Source organism: Parambassis ranga, chromosome 5, assembly GCF_900634625.1.
Source record: "Parambassis ranga chromosome 5, fParRan2.1, whole genome shotgun sequence".
In the NCBI taxonomy this organism is placed as follows: domain Eukaryota; kingdom Metazoa; phylum Chordata; class Actinopteri; family Ambassidae; genus Parambassis; species Parambassis ranga.
Window position 1 is genome coordinate 19628492 of NC_041026.1, and position 16925 is coordinate 19645416.

At 43.4% G+C, this 16925-nt stretch overlaps 2 protein-coding genes across 4 annotated transcripts in view; one reads left to right on the plus strand and one right to left on the minus strand.

Moving 5' to 3' along the window:
• LOC114435704 (low-density lipoprotein receptor-related protein 1-like) overlaps positions 1 to 16925 on the plus strand; it is a 75074-nt gene that overhangs the window by 49408 nt on the left and 8741 nt on the right. For all 3 annotated transcript variants that reach the window (XM_028405610.1, XM_028405611.1, XM_028405612.1), the window contains 37 exons: positions 242 to 416; positions 1853 to 1947; positions 2049 to 2198; positions 2349 to 2489; positions 2697 to 2822; positions 2973 to 3104; positions 3210 to 3344; positions 3475 to 3604; positions 3720 to 3846; positions 3931 to 4082; positions 4175 to 4299; positions 4461 to 4835; positions 8630 to 8819; positions 8900 to 9104; positions 9230 to 9422; positions 9834 to 9959; positions 10293 to 10421; positions 10511 to 10630; positions 10723 to 10836; positions 10914 to 11063; positions 11325 to 11447; positions 11552 to 11668; positions 12218 to 12346; positions 12443 to 12565; positions 12654 to 12794; positions 13119 to 13306; positions 13409 to 13592; positions 13674 to 13759; positions 13859 to 13978; positions 14133 to 14320; positions 14903 to 15108; positions 15194 to 15382; positions 15460 to 15608; positions 15706 to 15799; positions 15890 to 16006; positions 16086 to 16205; positions 16770 to 16892. In XM_028405610.1, coding sequence (XP_028261411.1) covers positions 242 to 416; positions 1853 to 1947; positions 2049 to 2198; positions 2349 to 2489; positions 2697 to 2822; positions 2973 to 3104; positions 3210 to 3344; positions 3475 to 3604; positions 3720 to 3846; positions 3931 to 4082; positions 4175 to 4299; positions 4461 to 4835; positions 8630 to 8819; positions 8900 to 9104; positions 9230 to 9422; positions 9834 to 9959; positions 10293 to 10421; positions 10511 to 10630; positions 10723 to 10836; positions 10914 to 11063; positions 11325 to 11447; positions 11552 to 11668; positions 12218 to 12346; positions 12443 to 12565; positions 12654 to 12794; positions 13119 to 13306; positions 13409 to 13592; positions 13674 to 13759; positions 13859 to 13978; positions 14133 to 14320; positions 14903 to 15108; positions 15194 to 15382; positions 15460 to 15608; positions 15706 to 15799; positions 15890 to 16006; positions 16086 to 16205; positions 16770 to 16892 — 5487 coding nt within the window. The remainder of the gene's footprint in view (positions 1 to 241; positions 417 to 1852; positions 1948 to 2048; positions 2199 to 2348; positions 2490 to 2696; positions 2823 to 2972; positions 3105 to 3209; positions 3345 to 3474; positions 3605 to 3719; positions 3847 to 3930; positions 4083 to 4174; positions 4300 to 4460; positions 4836 to 8629; positions 8820 to 8899; positions 9105 to 9229; positions 9423 to 9833; positions 9960 to 10292; positions 10422 to 10510; positions 10631 to 10722; positions 10837 to 10913; positions 11064 to 11324; positions 11448 to 11551; positions 11669 to 12217; positions 12347 to 12442; positions 12566 to 12653; positions 12795 to 13118; positions 13307 to 13408; positions 13593 to 13673; positions 13760 to 13858; positions 13979 to 14132; positions 14321 to 14902; positions 15109 to 15193; positions 15383 to 15459; positions 15609 to 15705; positions 15800 to 15889; positions 16007 to 16085; positions 16206 to 16769; positions 16893 to 16925) is intronic.
• Positions 5137 to 7187, minus strand: LOC114435707 (galanin receptor type 2-like). The gene has a single exon (XM_028405616.1). The coding sequence runs from the start codon at positions 6499 to 6501 to the stop codon at positions 5479 to 5481; it is 1023 nt and encodes a 340-aa protein (XP_028261417.1). The 5' UTR covers positions 6502 to 7187; the 3' UTR covers positions 5137 to 5478.

The window sequence follows — 16925 nt, forward strand, 5'->3', positions numbered from 1 at the left end:
CTTGTATGCCATTAAAAATAATTTAGGAGTATTAAATGACTATGTATTCCAGTAAACCTGCCACTGTTGACAGCAGTCAAGTTTAGTTTTCCAATACATGCATTGAGGCAACCATATGGTGGGTATCTGGATATTCATGTATAGTGACACTTCTAGCCACAGTGATGCTGAAAGGTCTGTTTGGGTTTTTAGATCTTAAAACAAGATCAATGAAAATGTTTTTTTCTTAATCTGTCATCAGATCTTCCTAATACTCATGGCCTGGCAGTGGACTGGGTATCCAGGAACCTCTTCTGGACCAGCTATGATGCCAATAAAAAACAGATAAATGTTGCCAGATTGGATGGCTCCTTCAAAAATGCTGTCATCCAGGGCTTGGACAAACCACACTGTCTAGTGCTGCATCCAATACTGGGGTGGGTCATACACACACAGACCAACATACACACACACGACAAAGCTGTAACTGTAAAAAGCTGTAAGGACTCAGACATTCTCCTAATTTCACCTGTAAGGTACACACAGAGGTGTGTGCACACACACACAAATAGTTGCTGACTTCTGAGTGTTGTGTTATCCAAGAAGTGGTTCTGTCATCGTTCATTTTTGCCGCTCTTTTTCCTATTTAAGAAGTTTCTGAGCTCAGATCCATGAATTATTTACTGGCCGTGTCTGTATTGTTTTCTTTCACTATTTCTGTTTCTGTTCAGTCTCTTCTCTGTTTATCTAACTTCCTGTCTCCCCCTGTCTTGCTTAACAAATTTCCATTTTCTCCCCTCATGTCTTCGCTCTTGAAACTACATCCTCCTCTACTCTAAACCTCCCTTCACCCCCCCAGCAGAGCAGAAACAGACCATCTGTATTTATACTTTTAGTTTCTGCTTTGGCAGGAATATGTATGACTTTTAGTTTTGAGGTCAAAGAAGAAAAGGATATTTTCTTAAAAATATCTTTGCCCTCTTATACTTTTTCCTTTGTACTCCTTCCTTCCTTTGAGAGACTTAGCCTACTTAAGGCGGAGGAATGTTTCCGATCTGAGCATTGTTGGTGTAGAGGGAAAATGAGAAGCAGATGCTAGATCCATATGCAGGGGCTGTCTCCTTTTTCTGGCGCACAAACATACTGACCCCACCAAGAGTGGGCGGAGTCAAAGAGAGATGGGATGGTACAAACTTGTGTGCACAAAAACACGCCAATGTGGGAGTTTTAAGTGTTGCAGAGGCTTTATTTAAAGACATGCCAACAAACAAATGAAGGGTGTGGTGTGCGTGGTTGGCCTTAACAGGAAGTGAATGATGGGGCAGAAGACAGATACAGTATAAACACAGACTACATGCAGTCTAAACACAGTGACGGGTGATCACATTAGCCCAGATCTGTGTGTTCATTGAGGACAGAGGAAAGGTGTTTATGTGAGTGGGGATGTCCACTGCTGACCTGAATGATCCAAATTTTGTTTTGTCTTTTTGTCCATTTTGCTTCACTTTCTGTTGGGCCTTTAATGAGAAAGATTTATGTTCTGTTAAGTTCACACACCTTTTTTCTGGCTACTGACCACATGCTCCACAGATTTTACTGTTTTACTAGTGTTCCTATTTCTTTTAACTTCTAAAAGTAAGATCTGTTGTTCAAGAGGAAAAACCTTTAGCCAAATTTAACATAGACAACAAAAATGTATCTGGCATGTAGCACATAAAGTACATACAGTTTGTTGTTGTAATTAGAATGTGTCCTGCAGTGTTATAAGTTCTCTAAATTTACCAAATTACAGCATTGTGGCTTGAATGTTCTACATGGCACACTGCCTAACTTTGGTCAACAAGCTCTTCCTCTAATGTGCACTTTATCTCAGGAAGCTGTACTGGACAGATGGGGACAACATCAGCATGGCCAACACAGATGGCAGCAACCGCAGCGTCCTCTTCACCAATCAGAAAGGCCCAGTTGGTGAGTGACATACTAACAACTTCATTGTGAGAATACATGAGAGACAGCACACCCTAGTGATGGGGCAGGGGAACACACATCTGCTGTCTTTACTTTACCAGGCCTCTCCCTTGACTTTGACACTGAGCAACTTTACTGGATCAGCTCAGGAAACAGCACCATCAGTCGCTGTAAACTGGATGGCTCTGGACTGGAGGTGCTTGAGGGAGTCAAAGGAAAGCTTACCAAGGCTACTGCTCTGGCCATCATGGGTAGGTCTCAAACAAATGTTTGTTATTAAATATTCCAAAAGTGCTTGTCCAGGACATTTGATAAGGTCACTCATTTGGAATGGTTATTAACATGTGTGGACCTTTAAATGTTGCTCTGTTTTCTATCATACTGTTCTGTTGTACCTTCAGGAGACAAGTTGTGGTGGGCAGACCAAGGAACTGACCAGATAGGAACGTGTGACAAAAAAGATGGTGGCAACTGGAAAGTTCTGAGGAACAGCACGTCTCCAATGATGCACATGAAAATCTACAATGAAACTGTGCAGAAAGGTTTTTACCACGCAGCAGCTGTCTTTCAGTCTTTTTTTGTTAATCTGTTAAACCTGGCAAAATGGCTACAAGTTATGTCCTTCTCAGTAATGTCAGTTTTGCAGGCTATGCGTACCTTGTTTATGTAAAGCACATCTGTTTTTGTAGTCTCGGTGACTCGTCTTTGATTTGTTTTGTGTATTTGTTCTTGTGCTTTTGTGTTCCCAGGCACCAATCTGTGCAGTAATAACAATGGAGACTGTTCCCAGCTGTGTCTCCCCACCTCCCCAACCAGCAGAGCCTGTATGTGCACTGCAGGATACAGCTTACGCAGAGGGCAGCAGTCTTGTGAGGGTATGATGCATTCATACACCCTTTGTATGCTTAATTTCAGCCACATTTGGAATCAAGAATAGTTGAAAAATTAAAGAGGACAGGAGGATGTTACGTAACACCACTTTTTAACAGCTCAAAAGTACTTTACTAAATTTTTGTTTACTGTAGGTGTGGGATCTTTTCTGCTGTACTCTGTGCATGAGGGCATACGTGGTATTCCTTTGGACCCATCAGACAAGTCTGATGCCCTGGTACCAGTGTCAGGCACCTCCCTAGCCGTAGGCATAGATTTCCATGCTGGTAAGACTGTTCTAACATGGTTTCTTGGCAAATGCTTGATACCTACATTTGATGTACCTGATAAATATATAATATATAATATTTTTTCTGTTCTTGTTTACACAGACAATGACACTATCTACTGGGTGGACATGGGCCTGAGCACCATCAGCAGGGCCAAGAGAGACCAGACATGGAGAGAGGATGTGGTCACTAATGGCATTGGCAGGGTTGAGGGCATTGCTGTTGACTGGATAGCAGGTGAGAGACAAAAACAAAAAGTGAAAACAAAGGGAAAACGTACTTCTTGGATAAAGTTCTGTTCAGCTTGGTCTGAACAATATACATGTAGGGGAGGCACAGAATCTGCATTCTCCTTTGCCCTCCACAGGAAACATCTATTGGACAGACCAAGGCTTTGATGTGATTGAAGTGGCCAGACTGAATGGCTCCTTCCGCTATGTGGTGATCTCCCAGGGCCTGGATAAGCCTCGTGCTATCACTGTGCATCCTGAGAAAGGGTGAGGAAAAACAAATGCTGCGTTGAACTCTTACTTCAGCTTCTACTTCTGTAATGTATCTCAGTATTGATTGGTGTGGAAAATACCTTGTGCTTCTGTGTGTTTGTGCGTGTAGCTACCTGTTCTGGACAGAGTGGGGCCAGTATCCCCGCATTGAACGGTCTCGTCTGGATGGAACTCAGCGGGCTGTTCTGGTCAATGTCAGTATCAGCTGGCCCAATGGTATCTCCATTGACTATGAGGTAACAGAACATTTTTCTGTTTACATCACTGAATAACAACAAAAAGAGAATGGACATCAGCATCATTGCAACCTGGTCTTATAGGAGGGTCTGCTGTACTGGTGCGATGCCAGGACAGACAAAATTGAGCGCATTAACCTGGAGACAGGAGAAAACAGGGAAGTGGTGCTGGCCAACAACAACATGGACATGTTCTCTGTGTCAGTGTTTGAGAGCTATATCTATTGGAGTGACAGGTCAGCCATGTTCTTGTGTTATCCGCACGTTATTTTTACCCACAGTATGAATATCTGTGTTTAAAGCTGCTTATCTTTCTGCTGGCATCCAGAACACATGCTAACGGCTCCATTAAGAGAGGCAGCAAAGACAACGCCACAGACTCTGTGTCTCTGAGGACTGGTATTGGAGTGCAGCTCAAAGACATTAAGGTCTTCAACAGGGCCAGACAGCAAGGTAAACAAAGTCTGCTTCAAATGCAAGAGTTGAGAATTGTTCAGGTTATGATTTTCATTGTACATCAAATTACAATTACAATTGCATTTTTACATTTTGTTTTTCTGTATAAAATTTATGAAATTATTATTGAAAGTATGTAATTTGTTATCTACTTACAGGAACAAATGTATGCAAAGACAACAACGGTGGGTGTCAGCAGCTTTGTCTTTACCGTGGCAACGGAGCACGTACATGTGCCTGCGCCCATGGCATGCTGGCTGAAGATGGCTGCAGTTGTCGTGACTACGATGGCTACCTCCTGTACTCAGAGCGTACCATACTAAAAAGTGTCCACCTGTCAGATGAAAACAACCTGAATGCACCGATAAAACCGTTCGAGGACCCAGAGCACATGAAGAATGTCATCGCACTCACTTTTGATTACAGAGGTGGAGGGGGGAAAGGAGCCAACCGCATCTTTTTCAGTGATATCCATTTTGGCAACATTCAGCAGATCAGTGATGATGGATCTGACCGCAAGACCATAGTAGAGAGTGAGTTTTTCTTTTACTATCTATTATGTAGTAACTAATAAAGCTCCTGACATTAGGTAAGTCAGTTATGGCTTTGTTTTAGTATCAGACTCCCCTAGTGTGAATTCTCTGTGGAAAGGAAAGCTGCTGGAGTTTCATCCTCATATAAACAGGACCAGGAAGTGTTAAGTCTTTTGTATTTGAGCCAAACTAGAAACAAAAGTTTTTTTGTTTGTTTTATCTGAGCTTTTGAGAGTAGAAGCTATACCAACATAAGACAAACCTTCAATCACCTTATCTCAGGACAACAAAACACAGGTACTCTGTTAATGTTCCACCAAAGTGCCTTTACTTTAATCTGTTTTACAAGGAATGTGTGATTCGGGATGGGTTCTTCCTCAGTACATGCAGAACAGCAACTCCCTGGACAAACATTTCTTTCTTTACTCATACAATATTCGGACTAACAATGAATGACTGCTGTTTTGCATGTTAAGTTGATTTTCTTCATGAGGGAAATTTGTGTCCATTTTTAGTTTACGTTTCTAGTCTTTCAGCAAGTCAGCTTGTAATTATTTTATTGTAATTCCCTCTTGCTGGGATTTGCACAGTTCTATGTGTCAGATAGTCAGTTATATTTAGGTCGTCACATGCAGTAATACTGTCATGCATTAGTCATTGCAACAGCTCCATTGGCTCTTTGCCCTTTCCTCTTAAACAGCCTCAGAAGGTCCTTTCTGAACTTATGGGACATCAGCACATAAAGGATAGGGTTGACCACTGTAGAGGATGTTGCCATGAGGCGTGCAAACACAGTGAAGGCACCGTAACGTGGTGAGGTTCCAGTCGCCCCTGAGTTTTGATCCACCAGTAAGGCCAACATGAGACCATAAGACGGTAACCAGCACACGGTAAAGGCCAGCACCAGCATTGCTGACGTCTGGGTCACTTTGCTTTGGTATTGCTCCACTTGTGGGGCCCTTCCAGCATTTTGGGTCCTCCAGAGGAACACATAGATGCTACTATATGCCACTGCAATGGTAACTAGTGGAAGCAAGAAGGCCACAAGGAAGTGAAACAATCCATAGATCAGCTGGTCTTGGTGAGACAGGAAAGCAAAGCAGGTGAGGCCATCAGGGTTTCGTCGTGGAGTTCCCACATAGCGAAACAGCAGCTGGGGAGCAGCAAGGCAGCAGGCTGGAACCCAGAGCAGCATGGCAGCAATAGTTACTCGCCGACAGGAGAGGAGGCAGTAAGCTCTGGCAGGCTTCACTACAGTCAGATAGCGAGACACAGCCAGAGTGGCCAAGGTAAAGACGCTGGCTGAGGAGCAGGCCGATCCCAAGAAGCCGACCAGGCGACACATGACGTCCCCAAATGGCCATTGCTGCAAGGCTATGGCTGCAGTGTGGAAGGGAAGCATGGAGAGCAAAAGCAGGTCAGCAGCACTTAGAGCCAGCAGGAGGATGTCTGTCCCTGTGCCTGTCATTGAGCTTTGGGAGGATGGTCCCATTCCTCTCCCCCACCGTCCACACAAAATCACCATCACCATTGTGTGCCCACTAACTCCCAGAAGCAGAACTAGTGAATCTAGTACTGGCACTAGCACCTGCTCCACGTTGGCCAGCCCGGTGTCACTGCTGTTCCCCAGCAGATCGTCTCTGTCTGTAGAGTTCAACAGCAGCATCCTGTCTTTGGTTCCAGTATTCTGCTTCTGTTAAAAGGCAGTATTCTTTGTTGGCTTAAACCGGTCATAAAACTACTGATAATAGATGTGGGAATGATTGTGAGCCAATAGCACAGTCAGAAATGTTATCGCTCACATTTCCTGTCATTTATGATCAAGGGTAGTGACAATGAATATCAGTCACCAAAAGGTTAAAAACACACATTTCATTTTTTTTCTGATAATGTAAAAACGTTACTGTCTAAAAATTGTCTGTTAAAAGACCTCCAGTTCATGATTACTTTTATAGTTGCTTCCCCAAAGTCATTTCAGTCCACACAATCAGTTCCACCTCTTATAGGCTGCCGGGTGGTAGAGGGAACAAAGCAGCATCAGACCCCTCCGCTGAAGTCAAGACACTCCAGATTTCTGAGCTGCTCAGGTATTCATTCTTCACTGCTGGCTCGCTGTTCCGGACAAACGAGTGTTGAGAGCTAAAATGCTGTAGATTGCGTGATTTCCTGCTACCTCAAAGCAAGCGGCTACTCCACATGACATCCCAATCAAGCACTGTGCTCATCAATCAGCATTCCTCCAGCAGCCTCAGAAAACTGGATCTCCTGAGAAATAGAGCAGTAGCAGCAGAGGTAGAAGGGAGAGGCGAATAGCTTAACAGTCACAGAAGATGAAACCGAGTAAATGGTAGGTGAACTCTGGACTGACTGTGACAGGACAGAAAAGGACTGGCCAGCTTACCGTGGGAGGGTCTAAGCTGGCCAAACATAGTTTTTCCCATGCTCCATTGTGTCCTCTCATTTTCTGAGAGGTTCTGTACATTGTGTGGATGTACTAGCCTGCTGCACACGCATACAAAAATACACAAGATACAGTCTAAATACACAAAGAGAGACAGAGTGAAGTAGTGTTTGCCTTCAGAATCAGGGTAATTATTGACTGAAAAGCCTGATAGCAAACCCTGAGCTGCTATCACGTCTACTGCAGAGATAGCTCCAATAAAATCAGAGTCAGTATAAGCTCCTGAGCGCAAGAACCATAAAATCAGCTCATCTGTATTACTGTAAACAACAAGTGATAAAATGCACAGAACGCTAGATAGGCTTGGGTCAACAACTATTTGAAGCTAAACAGAAGGACTTTGAGTGGAGAGTGCTGCAAGCTAGAGATTTACAATTCATTAACAGCACTAAAGAAAGAGGAAATGAGGGAATAGATTTCATTTTGTTCTCTATTGATTTTTTTAGGCTTTGATTTATGAGTGTGAAAAGCAGAGGGGAGTTTTATGTGTTACATGGCCCTGCACGTATTTCCAGTTGCTTTTCTTCGCTCAGAATCTCAAGTGATGATTCATGTCCGCGATGCTGCACTGGAGATATTTAGGTGTTGTGTCAAGTGTCCCACCAGGTGGGGAACGTGGCTGTTCCTGTGGCCGGAGTTGTAATGACATCACATCTAGACATAAGAGAAGGTCACTTGAATCATTACACCCTTGCTGTTCCATAGCAACAACAGGACATTAAACCTCTGTCTGTTTGTCTGTCTGTCTGACTGTCTATCTGTCTATCTGTCTGTGTGTCTGTCTAACAACAAGGAAGCTATCATTGTATTATTTGGGACTGGAGAACTTTCAGTATGTGTTCTTAGAAGCCGAGCAGCTGTTCTCTATCTGCTGCTACAGAACTTTGTGTTCTTCCATCTTGGCTGATTCTTCTGTCTTTTGGCCCTCTCACAGGCATGAAACTTATAACCTCTTACTCATTCCGAGGCTGCAGAGCAGAAAAATGACCTCTTACTTCTCATCTGTTGATGAGGTAGTGCAATGGAAAGTTATGTGCTAGCCGGTAACTGTTATTGTGACCTTTTTACTGAGCTATTTGCTGGAAAAAAAGCCTTGAATCACACAGTGTTCCTGGTCATTAATACCAAGCTGTCATGTCCAGAGCTCTGACTCTGTGCTGCCACACAGCAGTGTGCCAACACTGAGCTGCTGCCAGACAATCCACATTTGGCCTTTTAACATTACACTGAGATTGACGTATTTTTTTTTTCTTTTCTCTTTCTCTCTCTCTGGTTTCATGTCTCTCGGTTCTTCCGCTGTCTTTCCCTTCTTCTCTACATCATTCTTTTCCAGATGTGGGCTCAGTGGAAGGTTTGGCATACCACAGGGGCTGGGATATGTTATACTGGACCAGCTACACTACCTCAACCATCACCCGTCACACTGTTGATCAGAGCCGGTGGGGTGCTGTTGACCGGCACACCGTGGTCACCATGTCAGGAGACGACCACCCACGAGCCTTTGTCCTCGACGAGTGTCAGAGGTTAAAACTGATTCACTTGTACATATCTATATACTGCTGCTAAATGATTTTATATTACATATTATTATCCTTTCCTACAGCCTGATGTTTTGGACCAACTGGAATGAGCAGTCTCCCAGTATCATGCGGGCCACACTGACTGGTGCCAATGTCCTTGTGATCATTGGCACGGACATCAGGACCCCTAACGGCCTGGCCATAGACCACCGTGCTGAAAAACTCTATTTCTCTGACGCCACACTGGATAAGATTGAACGCTGCGAGTATGACGGCAGTCGGCGATATGTGAGTGACATAATCATTTAATGAAAATATTTGGCTGTATCATTGGATTACCTAATAAAGGCTTTCAGCCCAGGCTGAGATTTCTTACATGTCAATCATGGTTGTGTCTGTGCTGTCCCCTGCAGGTGGTGCTGAAGAATGAACCAGTCCATCCATTTGGCTTGGCTGTGTATGGAGACTACATCTTCTGGACTGACTGGGTACGGAGGGCCGTGCTTCGTGCTGACAAATACACAGGCGGAGATATGAAGGTGCTGCGCGCTGACATCCCTCAGCAGCCAATGGGTATTGTGGCGGTGGCCAACGACACTAACAGCTGTAAGTTTTACGAAAAATTAGGAAGTGAGGTGTGCGTTTGTTCATACAGTGTATCCAATTATCCGTTAATTAACTACAAAATTAAGAGCTTTGACAAGTTGCTTTTTACATTTTGGAAATTTTTAGGAAATTTTGATTGATTTTTTACTGTTATTTTCTATCACCCATTGCCTGCATCTTTTAAACCATGGCTCTCCAGCTCCTCCAAAATTCCTCATTCAGTAAACTCTCACACTCCAGTACCCACAGCGGCCCACAGAGAGCCCTGCTGTAACAGCTTCAAATCCTATTTAGATTGAATCACATTGAATTATGCATTTAGCTGAGGCAGAGCCACATTCTGATGTGAGAGTCAAAACGTGTTTGTCCATGTCTAAGAAATTCAGTCAGGCTTTCCTGGTGTCTTCACAGGTGAGTTCTCTCTGTGTCGTGTTAACAATGGAGGATGTCAGGACCTGTGTCTGCTGACCTCTGAGGGACGGGTCAATTGCAGTTGTCGTGGTGACAGGAAGCTTTTGGAGGACAACACCTGCATAGGTAATATGACAAAAATGACGCTAAAAGTAAAGGGTGTTTTTTGACTCACACAAACTGAAAATAGAGCAGCTGCAGTTCTTCTTATACAATAATAAACTAGTTGTTTGAAGCAATGTGGAGAAAACCACAGACCACCTGCAGATTTAGATTGTCTTGGTTACTTATGTAAACTCAGACTGACACAGCAAGATCCTAAATGCTTAAAACCTTTCAGTATTTTAGTCACTTTGTAATCAATTCTGTTGATTATGCTGAATAGATGCTCTTTCTTTGCTGCACGCCTTGGTCATCTGTGAAAAAAAAGTTCCATTTTCTTCTTTGTTTGTCACTCAGCCCTCAACACCACATGTAACAACATAGATGAGTTTGAGTGTGGAAATGGAGACTGTGTTAACTACACTCTGACTTGTGATGGCATGGCACACTGCAAGGACAAGTCTGATGAGAAACAGTCCTACTGTGGTGAGTGGACCCTTTTCCTCTGTCAAAACACTTTCAGACATATTTTTCTTGTTGACATTAGTAATCTGAGTCCATGCTGTGGTTCTCAGCCAACCGTGTGTGTAAGAAGGGCTACAGACGGTGTGTAAATAGCCGCTGTGTGGGGCACAGCTCCTGGTGCAATGGGCAGGATGACTGCGGAGACAATTCTGATGAACTCTTCTGTAACAGTGAGTCAACTGGACATGTTTGTAATGGCAGCACACATGTATTTGATTGTAAATAATGTTCCATCTAAACACCTTGTTTTGTCATGTGTTAGGTACACAGTGCTCACTCGATCAGTTCCAGTGCAGAGATGGAAGTTGCATCTCCAACTCCAGCAAGTGTAACCAGAAAGTGGACTGTGAGGATGCAAGCGATGAGATGAACTGCAGTGAGTTCAAACAACCAGATTCAGTCAGAGAAATGAAATCTGATGTAAAAGTCTCACAAAATTCTCTCTTTGTTCAGCTGCCACGGACTGTTCCAGCTATTTCCACCTGGGAGTGAAGGGAGTGATGTTTCAGAAGTGCGAGTATACCACACTCTGCTATGCACCTTCATGGCTATGTGATGGAGCCAACGACTGTGGAGACTTCTCAGATGAAAGAAATTGTCCAGGTATTGTATGACATCTCAGAGTAGATGCAATGTGTGGGAAAAAGGTGATTTTCTTTTTTCTAAGATGGAATAGCCAAAACGCCAATTTGGATTATGCAAAAAGGAGCAGAAACAATCAATGTTTTTCATGCATTAAATTGCAGTTAGCAAGGTAATACTCCAAGAAAAACATAACAATGTAAATCCAGTTTCTGCTTTCTTTTTCATGCTGGCTTACCTCTTTGATTTTTTCTTTTTACCACTTATCTGTCACTCTGCCAGGGAGTGGGAAAACAAAGTGTCCGACGCCCTTCTTTGCTTGTCCTAGTGGACGATGTATCCCTATGAGCTGGACTTGTGATAAGGAGAACGACTGTGAGAACGGTGCAGACGAGGCTCACTGTGGTGAGACACCAGACACCAGAATCTAAACACACCGAAGCACAACTAACTGTTTGCTCTTTGAGCTTATATTTTGCTACGTTTACACATTTTCTTTGATTCTCTAGATAAGTTCTGCTCAGCCACTCAGTTTGAGTGTGTGAACCATCGCTGTATTCCCAATCGCTGGGTGTGTGATGGAGCAGATGACTGCGGGGATGGCAGCGATGAGGACAGCAAGTGCAGTAAGTGTTTCACACAAAGGTCTGATAAAAGCAAGTAGAACAGTATGTGCTGACCAGAGACTGTATAAACATGGATGCCATAACAGCTCCCCGAAAGTGAGACCAAAATCTCCACTGCCCCCTAGTGGCTGGCTGCGGTATAGGTCTTAAACCCTGCCTCCTCCATGTTGTTGGATGGGACACAGACCCACCAACAAAGTAAATGTTTCCAATATTGTTATGTTCGCAGATATGTTTACATATATTTTAGAAAATCAGCAAACCTTTCCTTCAGTGAAAATACAAAAAAAATTAAACTAGGTAATTCAACCCGAAGTGTTTAAGGAGTACCAATGTAGAAGCGCTGTGCTATAACAGACTGACATCATTTTTGATGTGTACATTGGAAACACAGTGAGTATTAGTCACTGTCAATGTATGGGGCAATTTTTCATCTGTGTAGACCAGAACAAAAAAAATTCTAGTGTACTACAGACCAACGCATCACAGAAACATGGAGAGAGCAGTAAAGTCATTTTTAATGCTCTGAATATCATCTTTTCCTCACAGAGAGTAAAACCTGCAGCCCCGAGGCTTTCCAGTGCCCTGGATCGCACATGTGTATTCCTCAGCACTGGAAGTGTGACGGTGACAAAGACTGTCCTGATGGAGCTGATGAGAATGTTAAAGCTGGCTGTGGTGAGTGCAAGCTGAATACTGGTTTTAACGACTCTAATGTACTGTTGTCTAGAAGCATAAAACATCTCATTTATCTGCAAATATTTTTTGTCTCAGTCTTCAACAACACATGCAATAGCAATGAGTTCATGTGCCAGAATCGACAGTGTATTCCTAAGCACTTTGTGTGTGACCACGACAACGACTGCAGCGACGGATCTGATGAGTCCCAGGAGTGCGGTAAGAGGACCCATGACCTCTCACTCTTTACAGGTCGATGTTAAAAGCTTACTCATTTTTAACAACATGTGGTGTTTTGTCACTGCAGAGTATCCAACATGTGGGCCCAACGAGTTCCGCTGTGCCAATGGACGCTGTCTTATTAAAAGTTCGTGGGAGTGTGACGGAGACTTTGACTGCCATGACCACTCAGATGAGGCACCCAAAAACCCACGGTGCAATGGCCCAGGTTAGACGTGCACTCCATCAGAACTTTTCTTTTCCAACTTAGCCTGATGCACCCAAAGAACAAACAGCATTATGTGAATAAAGCATACAAACAGCAGATTAGCAATCTCAAACATGTAGAAGGCACGCTCGTTTTAGGGATGCATGTTAACGAACATAAAGCAGAATAAGATGTCTGTACTTATCCTTCTGGCAGCTGGAAAGCAGTTTCTCTGAACTATTGCAGCTGAAATTAAATCCTGAAGCTCTGAAATGATATCAGCTGCACTGGTTGACATTTTTTCCTAATTTGTTTTTCATTTCATTACTTTATTTTATGAAACAGAGAAGAAATGCAATGACACTGCGTATGCCTGCAATAATGGGAACTGCGTCACAGAGACAATGCTCTGTGACCATAAAGATGACTGCGGTGATGGCTCTGATGAGCTGAACTGCTTCATTAATGAGTGCCTGAACAGCAAACTGAGTGGCTGCTCCCAGCTCTGTGAAGACCTTAAAATAGGATTTAAGGTAAGCAAACAGTAGAAGAATTGTGAGCTCTTCATTAATGCATGTGTAAAATAAGCATCATGAACTGTTGCTTTACCTGCTCTGGGCCTCACTCCCTCACAGTGTAGATGCCACCCTGGCTTCCATCTGAAAGATGATGGGAAGACGTGTGTCGACATTGATGAATGCACAACCACTTATCCCTGCACACAGCGCTGCATCAACACACACGGCAGTTTCCACTGCCTGTGTGTGGAGGGCTTCCAACTTAGCCCTGAGAACCCCACAATATGCAAATCCACTTCTGGTAAGAAACATGATAGATTAATAACATTCAGGCATGCGTTTAAGGTAAATCCGCTTACATTTGATGTCTCTCTCCCTGCAGATGAGGAGCCCTTCCTCATCTTTGCCAACCGCTATTACCTGAGGAAGCTCAACTTGGATGGTTCTAACTACACTCTGCTCAAACAGGTGAGACCTGTAGATACAGCGTGTTCTTTTGATGTGCTCAGAAAAATCCTGCAGGGTTTATAACCATGGCAGGCTAATGCAGCTCCCACGCTTTGACAGGGCCTGAACAATGCTGTGGCTCTGGACTTTGACTATCGCCAGCAGATGATTTATTGGACAGATGTGACCACACAGGGCAGCATGATCCGACGCATGCACATCAACGGCAGCGATGTTCAGGTCAGTCGAGCAGCATCTTGTCTAGGGAAGATAAGGAGAGAGTAAAATGTGCTAGTAGTACCTGCTTGCCTTTGTATCTTTGTATGTGCAATAATTCTGGTAAATGACTGTGAGACACAGATTCTCATAGACATACTGCTTGTTCATTTGTCAGGTCCTTCACCGCACATCACTCAGCAACCCAGATGGTCTGGCAGTAGACTGGGTCGGAGGAAATCTGTACTGGTGTGATAAGGGGCGGGATACTATTGAGGTGTCAAAGCTGAATGGAGCATATCGGACAGTTCTGGTGAACAACGGCCTGCGGGAGCCACGTGCTGTGGCTGTGGATGTACGCTATGGGTAAGAGTTAAAAAGTCAGTTTTAGTTGACCACAAGACATGTGGCAGCTACTCTTTGCACATTAGTGATAAAGCTCTGTAAATGTGCCAGTGTTATCCAGATGGCTGATTTTCAGCTCTTGTCTCTCAGCCAGGAATCAAATTATTCAGATAAGCATAACATATCAACCATATTTAAACTAGTGTGATAGAAAGCACATAAAATCAGTTAAAATGGACATAGATAAAGTAAAACACTGCAAAACACATATATGCATTAAAACACTATAAATATAAAAAAAAATGGCAGACGAGCCTAGAAGCAGCACAATATGATATACAAAAGAAAATAAGAGCTACAAGGGTGTGGATAATAGGTATGATGACAGTCCTGCTGTGTTCTAACCAGGTTTAAAAATAGTTTTGTTTACAATGACATTATGGTGTATTTAATGGAACTATCATTTGTAGAGCTCTCATTATAAAGGCTGTCTGGCCAAAGACTTCTGCTTCTATTCATTCTGATCCAAATAGTGTGAATCTGTCTGTAGAGGGTGTTATGTTTGGAAATAATTTATAAATTAACACTGAACTTTCCTGACAGGTACTTGTACTGGTCTGACTGGGGTGACAGCCCCCACATAGGGAGGATTGGGATGGATGGCACCAACAGGAGTGTCATTGTGGAGGATAAAATCACCTGGCCAAATGGCCTGGCACTGGATTTTGTTAATGACCGCATCTACTGGGCCGATGCCCGTGAGGACTACATTGCATTTGCCAGCTTGGATGGAACCAACAGACACACAGGTAACACACACTTAGGCACACATTCTGTTGTCTAACACTTTCCAGTTGTTGGTACTAACTTCTTTGTGATTTTCTACCTATTTAGTTCTGACTCAGGATATCCCCCACATTTTTGCTATGACTCTGTATGAGGAGTACATCTACTGGACGGACTGGGAGACAAAGTCTATCAACAGAGCTCATAAGACACTGGGGATCAATAAGACTATGCTGATTAACACCCTGCACAGACCAATGGACATCCACATTTACCACCCATACCGCCAGCCTGAAGGTACGTCACCTGCATTAACAACCACATGTACATTTCCACCTGTCCATGTCTGATTTGCCCCTTTCCTTCTTCTCCAGTGGCAGACCATCCATGCCAGATAAATAATGGCGGCTGCAGTAACCTGTGTTTGCTCTCACCTGGAGGTGGCTACAAGTGTGCTTGCCCAACAAACTTTTACCTAGCAGCTGATGGCAAACAGTGCTTGTCCAACTGCACTGCAAGTCAGGTGAACTAGCTTTAAATTTTAGAAATAAATTTGAATCTGTCTGTCTAAACCCATTTTCAAGTTAAAAAATAATGACATTTTTCTTGTGCATTCTCAGTTTGTTTGCAAAAATGACAAGTGCATTCCATTTTGGTGGAAGTGTGACACAGAAGACGACTGTGGGGACCGCTCAGATGAGCCTGCCGACTGCCGTGAGTGATAACTGTAGACAGCTTGTATCATTCATGAAATGTTGTTTTCAAACACTGTTAATAATGTGCTGCTGTGTGTGCTTCCTGTAGCTGAGTTCAAGTGCAGACCAGGCCAGTTCCAGTGTGGCACTGGCATCTGCACCAACCCAGCTTACATCTGTGATGGAGACAACGACTGTCAGGACAACTCTGATGAAGCCAACTGTGGTACATACGCCTACATTCACTTACAGACTTTAAATCAAAGTTGTTCTTTGTTAGTCACTGTTTGTTGTATATTTTTCAGACATCCATGTATGCCTCCCAAGTCAGTTTAAATGTACCCACCCTAGTCGTTGTATCCCTGGCATCTTCCGGTGCAATGGGCAGGACAACTGTGGAGAGGGAGAGGACGAGAAAGACTGTCGTAAGTCATTTGATTATCTTAGAACTTTTAGATCTTAACCCAGCTGGTGACAGTGCCTAATGGTATTGGTTACTGCACCACAACTGCCTGCTTATTATAACAAAACTTTGCTTTACAGAAAGATGATGACGGATCTCCTGATTGTTGATAACCCCTTCACCTTTTTTCTGTTGCCCACAGTTTCCACTCATACACACTGTATCTCAAATTCTAATGAGCAGACAGGAAATTGCTGAACACTTTGATGTTCCGAGAGCATCTCTGTCCATTTTGACCTTTTCCTTTAGCATTGCCTGGAGGCCAAATGCTGTTGCATAATATAATTGCCATGACATTTGCTGAGCACATTCATTCTCCACAGAGTGAGATGACATGAACTGTTCACTGTTCTATCATGAGGTCAAAATTTACATTTTAGCTGGAAGGCTAGAAGAAAATTATCTAATGGAGATTGTTGTTGTTTTAGGGACTTTTGCATTATTTTTTTTCTTAAGTTGAAACCAGGTAGCAGGTTGACTTGATGTAGTGCTATAGATTAATAGTTCTGTCTGTCTCTTTTTGCAGCGGAGGTAACGTGTGCCCCCAACCAGTTCCAGTGTACCATCACTAAGCGCTGTATCCCACGGGTGTGGGTGTGTGACAGGGACAATGACTGTGTGGATGGATCTGATGAGCCCGCCAACTGCAGTAAGATGAGGCTTTTCATTACCGCACCCAATA